The 15,957-nt window shown below is 33.0% G+C and overlaps 1 protein-coding gene across 1 annotated transcript in view; it reads right to left on the reverse strand.

Annotated features, from left to right (window-relative positions):
* Positions 1-15,957, reverse strand: part of LOC118186524 (cell adhesion molecule Dscam1-like) — a 685,332-nt gene that overhangs the window by 80,489 nt on the left and 588,886 nt on the right. Inside the window, exons 13-15 of the mRNA XM_085815869.1 lie at positions 9,951-10,099; positions 7,428-7,559; positions 100-267 (exon numbers count right to left, since the gene is read on the reverse strand). Coding sequence (XP_085671995.1) covers positions 100-267; positions 7,428-7,559; positions 9,951-10,099 — 449 coding nt within the window. The remainder of the gene's footprint in view (positions 1-99; positions 268-7,427; positions 7,560-9,950; positions 10,100-15,957) is intronic.

A 15,957-nucleotide genomic window follows, 5' to 3' on the forward strand; every position in this document is an offset into this window, starting at 1 on the left:
TTCTGACGTGTACATATACGTCAATAAAATTCATTACTTATGTGAGCTTACATCACACAAATTTTTTATTCTAGGTAAAGTGTTATGATTATTCTTTACCTTCTTGATCCATTCTAAGATGAACTACATTGCTAGGTTCACTTCTCCCCAAGGCATTTTCAGCATAGAGCCGAAAATGGTAAAATGTGACTGGTTGTAATCCACGCACCACAGCGCTAGATTCTGTTCCTGGGACAGTTACATTCCATGATCGCTGCTGCCATCTATCTGCATAAAGAGAGAACAGTTTATCTACAAGATATGACTTATTTTTCGTATTTAACAAATGCTCAAATCATTAGAATTTAAAGTCAGTTTAACTTCTTTAGTCTTTATTACTTAGCATGTTTCGAGTGAAACAAAATTCTACACTTATTTTATGCAGAAGAAAGAAAAATTAGTCATTCATTTTTAAGTATCAAGGAGTTTAAAAGAGCTTTCGGAAGAACTCCAGTTGGAGGAGAGATAAAGTCTGGGCAGATAAAGATAGAATTTATTTTAATCTGCAATAAAATAAGCTCAAAATATTTCTTTTACATGCTAAGAATTAAAACATTATTCTGTCAAGTGCTTATCGTTCAGATAAATGGCTTTTATGTATTTGATTTAATAAAATTAGAGCAATATCTCATACAAAATTCTTTTATTAAAAAGGTACGTTTCATAACGTTGCAAATGAATAAATAAAATAAAACTGCTATATAATTACGTTTTATCATTTACTTTATTAATTTTTGCAGCCCTATTTTGTTACGCGATCTGATGTGTTTCAGTGTTCCTCCCCCCCCCCCCCGTGTCAATATTTTTGACTGCACGTACTTGCATTATTTTTTAATGTACCATAACTGTTTTCCTTTTGAAATGAAATACGAAATTACTACGTATTAAATTGTTTTCGCAGCTTATCACTTAGTGATACAACAATCGAATACAATATTTAAAATAAAAGCTGACCACAAAATAATACGTTTTCCAAGACAGTTTAGGCCCACCAGCGGCCGAGCGGTAAAGTCGCTGAACACTGGTAGTTCGGTCCGAGGTTCGAATCCCGCGAACGGGCTGGCTGCATGGGTGTTTTCGTGGTTTTCCCCATGTGTAACGTGTATACGAGCCAGTTTCCCTTAGAAAGTCCTCCACGAAAGGCATCCCTCCTCTTAGGCAGATAGCCCTAGTGTGCTTTGCCATAAATAAATACACCACACCAAGACAGTTTACTGATAAACAAAGAGACGTGTATATCAATAAATATTCTCTCGTAATTCTGTAGCTTACCATTCTCTTTCTGAAGATTTTAAGCTTTTGTATAAATTTATTATTATATATTAATGGTATTTTATTGTTTGAATGTGTATGTGTGATTATAACAAAGCCTCGAGGGCTATCTGCCTAAGGGAGGATGCCTTCGTAGAGGACTTTCTAAGGGAGGATGCCTTCGTAGAGGACTTTCTAAGGGAGGATGCCTTCGTAGAGGACTTTCTAAGGGAAACTGGCTCGTATACACGTTACATTTGGTGAAAACCACGAAAACGCCCATGCAGCAACCCATTCGCGGGATTCGAACCTCGGACCGAATTACCGGTGTTTAGCGGCTTTACCACTCGGCTGCTGGTGGGCTTTTTATTGTTTGAAATTCAAAATTTTGCTTTTTATAAACGCAAATAATGTAAAAATTTTCTTCTACCACATGTCGCGTTAAAATAATTGCAGTATTTTAGAAGAAATAGTCTGTATTCGAATTTACGGCATTATATGAATACAAAAATAAAATAAAGCCTGAACTTTCAGTGTCAAGCGATTCAGTAAGTGCTTTCTTTGACTAAAATGTTTTAAATGTATATAATTTTACGAACAAAAGTAATAATTTTTTTAACTAAGATAATTAATGTCAGTTTCAATAAAATTCCTACACATTTAAATGCATTCTGAGGGAAGTAATTGACATCTCTTCTCCAACAGTATAGAAAAATCATCAGAAATTGTAATTTGAAAATTGAAATATTGATTTACTTTATTACAGTAAAAGAAGAGTAATGTCTGTAACAAAATAATTTAATGTTTTAAAAATGATTGCAAATTCAGTATAAAACATTGATTGGCTATTTCTAATTTTTATGATGCAGAAAGTATTTAACTAAAAGTGCACTGATGAAGGATAATGAGGAAATAAAATTTAATGCTCTATTAATAAAGGGAAAAACATTCTATTTTTTTGTTCGAAATTAAATGATTTATGTGTGAGGTATAAATTTCGTTTCTTCACAATTTGATCAATTTATAGGATTTCCCGTCAGTTTAGCATCATATGAATCAAAAGGTAATTCTAGGATATCGTATAGGCCACCCAGGAATTTTTAGATGTCTCAAGCAGCTGAAACATCAAACCACTTGCATTTCATTGATACAAAAACTAGGTAAAAAAATGCCTGACTCGATAAAAAATATTTTACTGGTTTCTGATGAAGGGTTAGACAAAATAGCTTTAATGGCTGACAAAATAATGGAAATGAATTCAAAGCCTGAAATTTATTCCTCTGGCAAAAATTTAAACTAATGAGTTACTGCTAAAAATTTCGTCTCTGGAAAAACAAATAGGAAACTTTAAGTGTTTCTCGCCAATCTCGGTCTCGGAATCGTAGTAGCGATAGATACAGAGAGCGACGTAGAAGTAATAAACGTAAACGATTTAATCCAAATGGAAAGTATTGTTATTACCATTACATGTTTGGCTCAAAATGCATTCCTGAAAAGTGTCAACCTAATTGCTCTTGGGTCAAAAGAAGTCGGAAAACTCAAACCAACAGCGGAATTAGCGGCTGATTTTGCTGCAGGTTATGTTCAGGATGGCTGCAAACACCGAATATTTGTTACTGACAAACACACGGGTTTGCATTTTCTAATTGATTCCGGCGCAAATGCTTCTTTATTACCTGCTACAAAAAAAGATAAACTTCAAAGTGATTTCAAATTATATGCTGCCAAAGGCACAGAAATTCCCACTTATGGGGTAAAAGTTTTAACGTTGATCTTGGCCATCGTCGAGCTTTTCGATGGCCATTCATTATTGCCAAAATTAATAAAGGCATAATCGGAGCAGACTTTTTGGACCATTTTAAGTTATTAATTGATTTAGACAACAAAAGATTAATCGATGGTGTAACTAACCTTACTACTCAATGTGACATTACATCCATCTCCAAAATGACTGATGTAAGTTTAGTACATGATAAGTTAAAATATCATGATCTGTTATCCAAGTATCCGAATATTACAAAACCTAATCTTTTGATAACCAATGTTAAGCATCACATTTTAACTGAAGGTCACCCGGTGTATTCCAAGCCAAGACAGCTAGACAGTAAAAAGTTACAGATTGCCAAACAAGAATTTCAGTATATGTTGGAAAACAATATAATAAGACGGTCTACATCTCCATGGGCTAGTCCTCTCCACTTAGCGTCTAAAAGAGATGGAAATTTTCGTTCCTGTGGAGACTATCGAAGACTTAATGCTATAACTATTCCTGACAGATACCCTATCCCTAGGATTAATGATTTTAACCACATTTTAAAAGGCAAAACAAATTTTTCCAAAATTGATCTTTTCAAAGCCTATTTCCAAATTCCTATAGCCGAAGACGACAAGCAGAAAACCGATATAATTACGCCATTTGGCCTCTATGAATTTAATGTAATGAGCTTCGGTTTGCGAAATTCACCAGCTACTTTTCAAAGATTCATACATGAAGTATTTCAAGGTTTGGACGTTACTTTTCCATATCTCGATGACATATTAATTGAGTCTGCCTCAGAAGAAAAACACAGACATCACTTGAAACTTGTTTTCGATAGATTAGATAACTACGGTTTGAGAATCAACATTTCCAAGTCGATCATGGGTGTTGATAACTTAACTTAGAATTTTTAGGATATCTTATAACACCGAAAGTATCTCGTCCTCTACCTGAAAAAGTCGAAGCAATATTGAATTATAAATTACCAGAGACTATGATTTGCGAACTTTCTTAGGGATGCTAATTTTTATCGACCGTTTCTGAAAGATGCTGCTAAGACACAAGCAATACTTCATGAATACCTAAAGTGTGCTAAGAAAAAAGATAGAAGAAAAATTAAATGGTCAGATGAAGCTATATCTAACTTTGAAAAATGTAAACAGGATTTGGCAAACGTAGCTCTTTTAAGTTATCCCAATTCAGATTTGCCCTTGTCACTATGGACGGATGAATCTGATTGGGCTATTGATGCAGTTCTCTAACAGTTTGAAAATAGAGCATGGAAACCTTTAGCGTTTTATTCAAAAAAATTAAATAGCACTCAGAAAAATTACAGTACTTATGACCGCGAGTCATTAGGAATATATCTTGCAATTAAACATTTTAAACATATGTTAGAAGGTCGCAATTTCAAAATTTTTACGGATCATAAACCACTAGTTTATGCTTTCAGACAAAAGAGCGAAAAGGCATCACCAAGACAAATGCGCCAATTACAATACATATCTCAATTTTCTACTAACATATGCCATATTAGTGGAAGTGAAAACATTGTTGCAGATCAGTTATCAAGAATAGCCGATGTCTCTATTTCACTCATTGATTATAATCAAATTGCTGACAAACAAGTTAATGATAAAGAATTACAAGATTTACAAGCTCAAAATAAAACATTAAATTTCAAAAGTTATTTACTTCCATCTGGTAAACATCTGTGGTGTGATACGTCTTCTTCTAACATTAGACCATTTATACCCAAGCAGTTTAGAATGGATATATTTCAACAAATCCATGGCCTCGCTCATCCAGGAATCAAGTCGACCGTTAAAGAAATGACGTCCAAATTTATTTGGCCAAATATCAAAAAGGATGTACAAACATGGAGTCGTGCCTCTATTGGTTGTCAAAAAAATAAGGTTTCACGTCATACAAAGTCTGAATTAGGAACTTAACAGCAGTCTGATGAACGTTTTACTCTAGTTCACATAGACTTGATAGGTCCTTATTCACCATCTGATAATTTTGTGTATTGCTTGACTTGCATTGATCACTATACTGGTTGGATGGAAGCCATTCTTTTGCGTGACATAACAGCAGAAACCGTTGCCAGAGCGTTTTATGAAAACTGGATGAAACTGGATGAAACTCGTTTTGGAGTTCCTTACCAAGTTATTACGGATCGTGGAGCACAGTTTACTTCTGAACTATTTCGACCCTTGGCAATTATATGTGGAGTCAAAATTCAACGCACAACTTCCTATCATCCGCAGTGTAACGGCAAAATTGAGAGATTTCATCGAATTTCGAAAGCTGCTATCAAATGTCATAATTCCATTAAGTGGTTCGAATCCATTCCAACAATTCTTCTAGGGCTTAGGACAGCCTTAAAAGAAGACTCTGGATATTCCATTCCACAAATGGTTTACGGGAAAACAATCAAACTTTCTGGAGAATTTTTTGATAAACCGACAGTTTCTACAACACCTCAAACATTTTTGCATAAATCGCAAAAACAAATTATATTTTCAAGCCCTCAGCGGTACAGCGCAAATGATTCCTAAAGTTTTTGTCCATAAAGATCTAAATGTGTGTACTCATGTTTTCCAAAGAACTAATAGAGTCAAGAAACCCTTAGAACCTAGTTATGAAGGACCTTTCAAAGTATTTAAAAGAATGGAAAATACTTCTTGTTACAAATCAAAGGTAAGGAAGTAAACATTTCGATTGACAGGCTGAAACCAGCCTATTGTTTAACATCAAGTGAGCAAAGGCTGGAACCAGAAACTTCTGATACCCAGCCCAAGACTCAGACTTTGTTAAAATCTGAGAACAATGATGAACGAACTCGAGTCTCACGAACTGGACGACTAATGAAAAGTCCTTTACGTTTTAGTAACAATGTTGAATATTTTTCCTAACCTCTGTTATTGAATATGTTTAATTGTAATTGTCTTTATTTATTGTATGTAGTATTTTTCATTCTAATGTTAGCTTACGCTGCATTACTCCACTACTAGAATCTCTTAAATCGTAACATAGTTACTGGAGGGGGAGTAATGTAGTGGAACATAACTTAATGTTTCTATATAATTATTAAGATTTCCTAAGTGGCAACATGATGTAATGTTTTGAATAGTTATTAAGATTCGTCGTGTGGCAACAACGAGTCGAGCTAAAAACGTAGTTACTTCTAGCTTTCGTTGATAAGCGTTGTGTAAGCTTTATTTCTTAAAAGTTTGTTATATTTTTATGTAAAAATAAGTAACATGTTTTAAACAAGAATGGAAACTGTAAAAATAAATATGCTGTTTCTTTTAAGAGCAAAATAAGCATTTATTTCACTTATGAAATGCTCTGGCTGATCAGTTTCGATTTCGCTTATTCATCAAATCCACAAAACTATACTTAAATGCTATTAAACTTTTAGCGCTGAAAAACGTAATGGCAGCATTTAATGCTGCTGTTCATGATACTTGACTTCAGTTTGATTCTTGAGTGATTTAACGTGAGTTATTGGAATGGTAATATCGATTGGATTTATGGTTTATGAAAAAAAATCGTAAATTCTGTATGAAACTTATAACTGTACTAGACACCTTAAATATAATATTTAAGGTTTTTAATGGGGCAAGCTTTCTTTACACCTTAAACACCTTAAATATTATTTAGCTTTAGATACAGAAAAATTCAATGTAGAAACTATGCTTGGGGATTTTTAAAAAATTAGGAATAATTATTTACCCTGTAAAAGTAATAAGTTCTGCTTTCCTTTCTGCTTTCATTTAATAGTTGTGTAAATTGCAAATATTTACTAACGGGCGTAAAACGTCTCAGAATTTTTAAATTCTTGAATATCCTCTGTGTTCAGTGTTCAAGAAATGCTTCTTAATGTTCATAGATCTATGTAAAATTTATATGATATAAGGATAGATAAATAGGATATTTTTCAACGTGTATACATGTCCACAGTTCAAATCAATGTATTTCATTTAGCGAATATAGGTAGTTTTATGATTAAAAGTGTTAAATTACAAGGAATTTTGTAATTTTCAAGAAAATCATGTAGGACAAAGAACATTATAAGTTTCCAGTCCATATGAGTCATATATGAATTACAATTTATGATTTCTAAGTATATTATAATAATAATCATTTATGATTAATAAGTCCATTTTAAGTTATAGGTTAATTAAAATGCCTAAGGATGGTATGATTAGTTTATTACAGTCGCTTATAAATTAATAAATTAATACAAATATTGACTTCTTGATCTATGATATGATGCAAAAAAATTCTGCCAAGTTTCTAATGTAATAATGTATTTTATAACTCATTTGTTCTGATCAGAATCTATTTCAGGAACAATCTAGAGCATTACCTGCCTCTTCTTTATAATGAAGAATAAATTGTGATATAGGGCTATTTCCACTGTATGGTGCTGACCAGCCTATCTTGGCTGTACGACTGCCAAATTCTAAAACCTTCACATCCTGTGGTGCATCAGGTGGTTCTAGAAAAGAAATAGAAATAAATAAGTAAAAAAAAATAAAGCCTCTGTTTACAACTTGAACAACCAAAACATTAATTTTATATATCAAATATAACTGTCATACGTAAAATTCCTTTTGCTACTCCCTTATCATTTGAAAAATGCATGATTTTTACCTCGGTAGATAATATTTATAAAGGGTGATAATTTTTTAAATGCTTGTTGTTTTTACTCAATTATACCGATTTATCTGAAAAACAAAGAGAAAAGTAAGTGGTTAATGAAGTAACAACAAACAGACAGAAAAAGTTTCATTCCAATTAAAGGTAACAATTAAGGAGATTATTTTCTGCTTGCCCGATGTTTCTATCCCGTGAGCGGATTAGGATAAAAATACAATTAGATGTGATCAGTTCTGTCTTAAGCACGGACTGGGATAAGTATAATTATATATTTCATTAAGCATTTAATTATAAAAATTGTATCAATGTGAATATTGTAGTCTATGTAATTTTTTGAATGAAATATTTTCCGGGAAAAAAAAAGAAAACCATTGAAACAAAACGCTTTCGTCAAATTTGCTTTTCAAAAGCGTAAAAGTGATCTGATTTTTGTAACAATGAATGATAACTCTTGGAAGCATACATTCAAAGCCAAATGTAGATATTATAATAAAATATAATACTATAATGCCTACAGTTCTATATACAGTATAGATTCCACAATTAATGAGAGTATGTACATCCAATAGCTGTGGTAATCATTTATTTAAATCTTTTTTCACTGATATGGTAATGCTAATTTAGATTTAAATAGATTAAATTTGAGCATATGCACAGAGTAATGTAATCGATGAAAGAAAAGATAAAAATTAATTCATCATAGAGCTCTACTTTCTCTTTCATTCAAATCCATTTGCTTAGTCTTGATAAAGCATTTTTATCTTAATTCATGTGTAGTTAATTTTAAAATCGCTTTTTTAATAATGTACAACTTATTATACATCAGCTAAAATAGCTGATCCCAAAACGTGCAAGTAAAAGAGTGTAAAGTTAGTATCTAATGCTAGTTTTAGCACTGTTTCTCATACATTCTGTTTGGTTTAACTCCACAGTCGAAAGCTCACTGTTAACTCACTGTTTCTCATAAAATAAAAATTACGTTTTAATATTCAAAATGCAAATCGATTTGTACATTTCAATGGGCATTTATCATTTCCTCATAGGAATTTAGGGTGTCTGTTCAAAAGATCGCGTACGAAAGCGTCGTGGAGAAAACAACGCAAGGCGAAAACGTCGTGGTACAAAACTTCGTGGGAGAAAAGAAAGCAGAGAGGAAATATCGCGGTTCTAAAAAATATCGTGGCACAAAATATCGATGTCGAAAATAAGGCGGTTAAAAAATCTTTCATCAGCAATTTAAAACATCATCGTTTAAAATATCGTGGTAAAAATAAAGTACCTACAACTCAACACATGACGATAACATCGCACACATGTGTTTTTCAGGTTTTAAAAGCTGTAAATCCGTTTTCGCATAATGGTTTGGTAGCGCAAGAAGGAAAGAGGGATATTTTGACTTTTATATTTCATACTTTTGAATGAAATAAAATTTTGCTGAAAAAGTAAGCAGGAAACTTAAGCATTTAAAAACTGAAAATAAGCAGAAAATTAATGCAACTTATAGCACTTAATAGAATTTTAAATTAACATAATTAATTAATAAATAAATATTTTTCATAAAGTTTTACTCATAATTTTTCTTGAAAAATACAGCCTAACAATGTTTAGAAAAAGGAATATAAATAACCGCATAAGGTTACCTCTATAAAAACTGCTTAGTTAATTATGAAATTACTTTCTTTCACGTTTGTTAATTTGATATTGTTTTGGTGAAAATTATATATTGTTTTGTTTCCTTTATTCTTAAAATGCCGTTAACATTTCTTACGCTTCCAAATCTTTATGCGAATATGCATTTATAACTTTTAAAACCTGGAAAACGCATGCGTGCGATGTTATCGTCATGCGATGATTTGTAGGTGCTTTATTTTTTACCACTGTATTTTCGACGACGATGTTTTTAAACTGCGAAGATTTTGAACCGCTTTATTTTCGACGACGATGTTTTAGAACTGCGAAGTTTTCCATTTGCTTTCTTTTCTTCCACGATGTTTTGTACCATGAAGTTTCCGCCTTGCGTTGTTTTCTGCGCTACGTTTTGGTCTGAGATGTTTTTGCTGCGATGTTTTCTGCTGTAACCGGAATTTAGTTAAACATTTGCTAGTATTTTAAATTTAAACTTGGTTAAAAACATTATTATCTTGAAACTCAAAAGTTTAATTCGTTATTTTGCTTATATTTGTTACACAGCTAGACATTTATGCAGTATTCCTTCTTGTTTACTAAGTACCTTGCATAATGAGCTGGATATTAGTATCGTCTTGACCAAAAGCGTTGGAAGCTATGCAGGTATATAAAGCAGAATCTCTTCGATCAGCTCTGCGAATAGTCAGTTCAGAAGTAGTTCCGCTTCCCAATACAGTTTCTGTTAACTCATACCTGAAAAATTAAAATCATTTTAGAGTAAAATAACATTAATTATTAATTAATAACTAAACAAGATTTTATTATTCCATGCATAGTCCATTGTTAAAATGGTTAATTAAACTCACACATACGTATGATTCTTATATAATGATTGCGATATTTGCTTTCATTAATTCTAAAAATACGGGTTATGAATGGAATAAAAAAATAAACAAAAAAGCATTTTTTCCTTTTAACAAATGTCAAGTATTCAGATACATATATTGGAAATAATACACAATAATTTATGCAAATATTTTCTACATAAAACTGTTCAGCAGCACTTCGAGCTGAGATGTTTAAATGTCTTATGATAAATAATTCATCGTGATTTCATATATTGCATTTAAAAAAATATGACATGCACAATAATTACTAATACGCGAAAAGAGCTTGAAATTGATCAAATTTTCTTTACATATTCTGCACACGTTTTGTTATTTGTCTGTCATGACAACTACTCTGGCCAGTACAGCTAACAGAAGCTGGTGGCTATAGTAATAAGTTTTATATATTAGACTTGCTATTTTATAAGTAAGAGCTTTATCGCAATTTTGACAAAACTTTGTTATGACGAGTATTTAATTGAAGAAAAATTAAAAAACGTATGTCGCCAGATCTTCATTAAGTGCGTCAAAATGATAAACTAAACATGTTTTTCAAGATACCCTACGAAAAATGGGTGACTCATCTCTAGGAAAACAGACAATTGTCCGCATTCTGTTCGAAGGTTTTGTGGAAAGACAGTAGGTGCTCCTCATTAGCCATACGATAAACCACCTTCCAGAGGTAGCCGAGTTCTGTCCACATTTTTTCTGGTATATCTTGCCCAATCATTCTGATTTAACTACATGTGATTTCTTCCCTTCGTGGCAGGTTATTTTTATCTATACTCCCACACATACAATACCAGTTGACTTCAATGAACGCAACCTGCATTGTTGTGATGTCATGGATGTTTACCGTATGACCAACGATAGCAAGTACAGAAAATTTGAAGTGCGTGAGAAAACGTGATGAATATTTTTGTCAATGTAATATTTATTTTGTGTTTCTATCTTCATTCCCGCCCCCCACCGTAATCATTTCTTCATTCTAACGTGTTAATTGAAACGATACAGCTGAGCTTTAAACGTGCGACTGCCGCTTTTGCAAATTAAAAAGTAATTGAATAATGATTTTAAAGACAAGAAAAGCATTCCTTATCATACAATGATATGTTTAAAATAAAAGTGCTATAAATTTTCACATCCCATTCAAGAAGAAGAATCTTCCGTCATAAGTTTAAAAAGCGTGTAAACCTAGAATTCTTGCAGTTCGTCTTAAGCAGATCATTAACTACACTATTTAAATATTTTAAAGGTTCTGATAATAAATCAGATTTATCCCATGATCTTTTGGTCCGCCGTCAGGGCTGTTTTGAGAATAATACATTTTAATGACATTAAATTCGAATACATTACAAGGTGAAATAAATTAGTCTTAAGATTGAAAAATGAACCTCATGAACATAAGATAGAAAATACCCCTGGTTTTTGATTAAATATTAATAAAATATAGCATTATGGTATTACAGAAACCAAAATATTTATTTCTAGGAATGAAAGATATGTTGAGTGTAGGACTGTGAAACGAAAATAATTAAATGCACAGATGATATCTAATCCCGTCCATATCACCAAGTGAAGGGGGTAAAATCCTCTAACACGGACTTCAAAGGAGTTTTCAGCCCCGTCAGAGAACAGCATTTAACAAATGTACCCTCTAAAAAATTAAAGGTTTATGGTTAAATATTTCAAATTTTGATCGCTTAATAAAATTTCTACACCATGACAGTGGCATGCAACAAATGTCAAATTGGCATGCTAAGATTTGCAAATGATAGTCCTATGATAAGGACAAAACAAATATCGGTAATGCTATCTACATTATAAAAGGGAAGATTATATATTAGGTTTCTCATTTGGAAATCGCATATAAGCGTTGGTCGTTTGTGTAAAATTCGTGTTTTTTTCTCATATAAGGAGAAACTCCTACCAGGAAATGTCGGTATTCGACAGCGCCGATCCTTGCCTATCGGAAACGCGATTTATTGTTCGACGATATTGCGGCTCATGTTGGTCCGGATCTCTTGACTGTCAGGCGTATATGGAATCTGTGTCTAGAAGAGCCATACTGAACGTCATGCAAGTTCTTAGCAACCCCGGAACAATAACCCTCTAGAGGGCAGATATGTTGTCTCTTTGGCCCTGCGGGATCATAGAAATATGTCATGTACCCTGCGTCAGGAACTTGGCTCGTGTGCAGGATGAAACGTGCTCGCATGGACAAGTGCGACAGTGTCTGCAGCACCACGGACTGTTAGGACGACGTACATTGTTGCAGCTTCTTTGACGCTGCAGAAGAGTGAGACGCGCCTACAAGACTGTGACGAATGACCACTTTGGATACAAGAGGATCAGATCTTTTCAGATGAATCCCGGTTCAGAGACAGCATTTTGATGTCTTATCCGTGTGTAGAGTCAAACAGGAGAACATTCGTCATTGCCACATGGGCCCAGCACCTGGAGTGTGGTATGGGGTTATCTCTTATTCGCATAGCCAGTAATGTGGATAGCCACTGTTAAATAAATGGCATGTTAAGTTCGTGACCTTTCCTATCTTTGACAGCAGCGTAGCGCCACCTTTTAACAAGATGTTGAAAGGTGATCAATGTTGCTAGTGCTGTCATGACTTTCCTCAATGGATAAGATGTTCGATTGTTGCTCTCGCCAGCATTTTCTCCAGATGTCTCATCAACTGAGAATATCTAGTCATGGGTTACCGAGAGAATGACATGGCACTACTCGCCATTCTCTACGATTCACGAACTCTGGCATGGGGTTGAAGCCATATGGGATGAAACACTTGAATCTGTCATTAAAGTTCAATTAGATTCGATACTCTAGATTTCCGCCATTACTCCTACCAGAGGCCCTTGCACTGAATCTTTCACGCTGTGTACCCTAGACCACCCACAAATTTTACCATATCTTCTCCTAATATACTGTATGTATAAAATAAGTAACATTCTGCTGTTTGCTTTAGTTTCTGGTTTTCAATTTTAATAGCTAGCAGTGTATTATAGTAAAGGCATCAGCTAAAACTGTTAATGGCAACAACAACAACAACAACAATAATAAACAATAAAGTAAACAATATTCCAAATTGCAGTCAAAAATTCTAAATGGAAGTAGTCTTAATCACATTATCTCAAGGTCATCATATTTTGTTATTAGGATTTTATATTTAAATGAATGCGAGATTATGAGGCAAGCATTTTTAATGAGAAGCTTTAATTTTTAAGAACAATTTAAATAAAAAATAATTTTTAAAGATAATTAATATACAAGGATAATGAATTATTTTTCGACAGTGCCTGAACTTTTAAATAACATTAAGATGCATGTGACGAACAAATTACTTATTCTGTATATGGCATTAATAGTTAATTTGTTAGTTATTTAACCTTTATGTATTTAATGTAGAGCAATCCTACTTGTTTACTTTGCATCTGCTTGTTGAAGTAAAATTAGTTTTTGTATTTTAATACAAAAATATCTGTGCTGTTTTGCAATAATTAATCACCTGTATTCTTTTATTATTCAATGTTATCCACATTTTGCATTAATAAGGGTAATAGTAAGAAGTTGCTTTGTTGACAAAGCGTCAGTCTATCACTGCATATAACAGTAGCTCTATCTATTTTTTCCACTTGAAGTAGGTGGAAAAAACAATGAATGCTGACTGGGTGATTAATAAATTTAATATATAAATCTAAAATTATAATAAATCAATAACCTATTGTAGAAAACTAAAACTGATTTTCTTCGACATCACTGCATTAAAAAACTACTTTTTAATAAAAATAAGCGGTGCATTTTCCCTTGTTTCAGAACTGAATTTTGTTTCAGTTCAAAGAATGTTAGTGTTAGTGTATTGAGAATACGGCAAAGCACACTAGGGCTATCTGCCTAAGAGGAGGGATGCCTTTCGTGGAGGACTTTCTAAGGGAAACTGGCTCGTATACACGTTACACATGGGGAAAACCACGAAAATGCCCATGCAGCCAGCCCGTTCGCGGGATTCGAACCTCGGACCGAACTACCAGTGTTCAGCGATTTTACCGCTCGGCCGCTGGTTGGCCCAGTTCAAAGAATGTTTGAGGCTTGAAAATTTTTTGTTATCTGCGTCCCATGGACTTTGGCATGGGAGAAGCTTTACGGATGCATAAATCTGCGTAGGTTTTTAACATCTGCATGTTTTTCCTCCATATCCGTTATAGACCTAAGCTGTAAACTGACCCTGAAATCTTGAAACTTTTAAAATACTATCTGGAAAAACCAAAAAAAACTTTAAAAATAAAAGTAATAAATAAATAAATAACAAATTATTGCAACCTGCAAGGAAATAACACACTCGGAATTTACATTAACAACGCGAACGCGAAACGGAGGAGTGTTGCTGCTTTACTGTAATACCAGACTTATCTACAAGAGAGAAAGGAACGAAAATGTGTTCTCCTCTGGAAACGTAATTTACTATCTCATCTCTAAATAACGGATTTTTCAAAACGTCTTTTAGTTTTCAAAATCATGATAAAAAATTCTTTTTCAATCTATACGTTTCTTCATCCTTTGTTATTTCTCAATACCTACGGTGGAATTTTATTCTACCAGGGTTTATAGGACGTCTTCGTCGTTCTCCACTGATCTTTCAGGAAAAGGTAGGGCTTCTAGGCTGCAATTTCCGGATCGTAATTTCTGAAACCACACTGGGTTACACTTATTGTCTGATCCCCATATGTAGGATTAAATTTCCTATTCATAATTATTTAACTGAACTCATAAAGTAAAATATGCCTGACATGCTCATTTGTAACTTCCATTTAGTTTTGAAAAAATTACTCTTAAATTCGATAAGTTCTCTTCAAAACTTGCACTAAGGATAAGAACAAGAAATATTATTTGATGCACGTTTTTTTTTATCCCGCCCTGTCTGACTTTTAATTCATTTGAAGAAACGGCATTATTTATGAGATCACGCAATACATGTGATGAATGCATAAAGCGGTAGTTCAAGAAAAGATGAATGTTGGAATAAGTAACTTTATTTACAGAGACCTTCATTCGGAACGAAAAAGAGAGAAAGATTATGCTGTAAAGCATCATTCTGAGACAGATTTAAGTTTTACTGCATTCCATTTTATGATATCTGCTATTATGCAGGATTTTTTTTTTCTTTTTTTGATATACTAAGGGTATCTTGTGCATTTTCCCGTGTTAATGTAGAGTTTAAGCTGTTTAGTGTATAGTATTTTTAAAATAATTTATACATTTATCTCTTCACGTTTTTGCAAATTGTATTGCTTTAAAGATTTCTCTATCCGAAGTTTTGAATGTATTAATACTCGCTTAAAGCAGAAGTGGCTAATCGAAAAAAAGAAACATGATATTGGATCATTAAGACCATAAAATAATCTTTTTTTTATGTTTTAATCAACTTTTTCCATTGTTTCCCTCTTCATCGATAAAGGCGCATTTAATTATAAAAATAAATAATCTCAGCGTGTTTTTGCAACAATAAATAAATTGTGGGAACAATTTTTAATAATTAATGCATTTTTAACGCATAAGATATTTCTTAATTAGTAGCATTATGATACGTAATACTGTCAATTAGGAAATGACGCCTACAGTCTAGGTCATTAATCATGGTATAGAAATTACTTGGCTGTTGCTACGGCATCGAATTTCAGAACATAAAAATATTCCAATAAATTAAAAAATACT

Source organism: Stegodyphus dumicola, chromosome 4 (genome assembly GCF_044657685.1).
Source record: "Stegodyphus dumicola isolate Sdum_Otavi_A_Nest chromosome 4, ASM4465768v1".
Taxonomy (NCBI): domain Eukaryota; kingdom Metazoa; phylum Arthropoda; class Arachnida; order Araneae; family Eresidae; genus Stegodyphus; species Stegodyphus dumicola.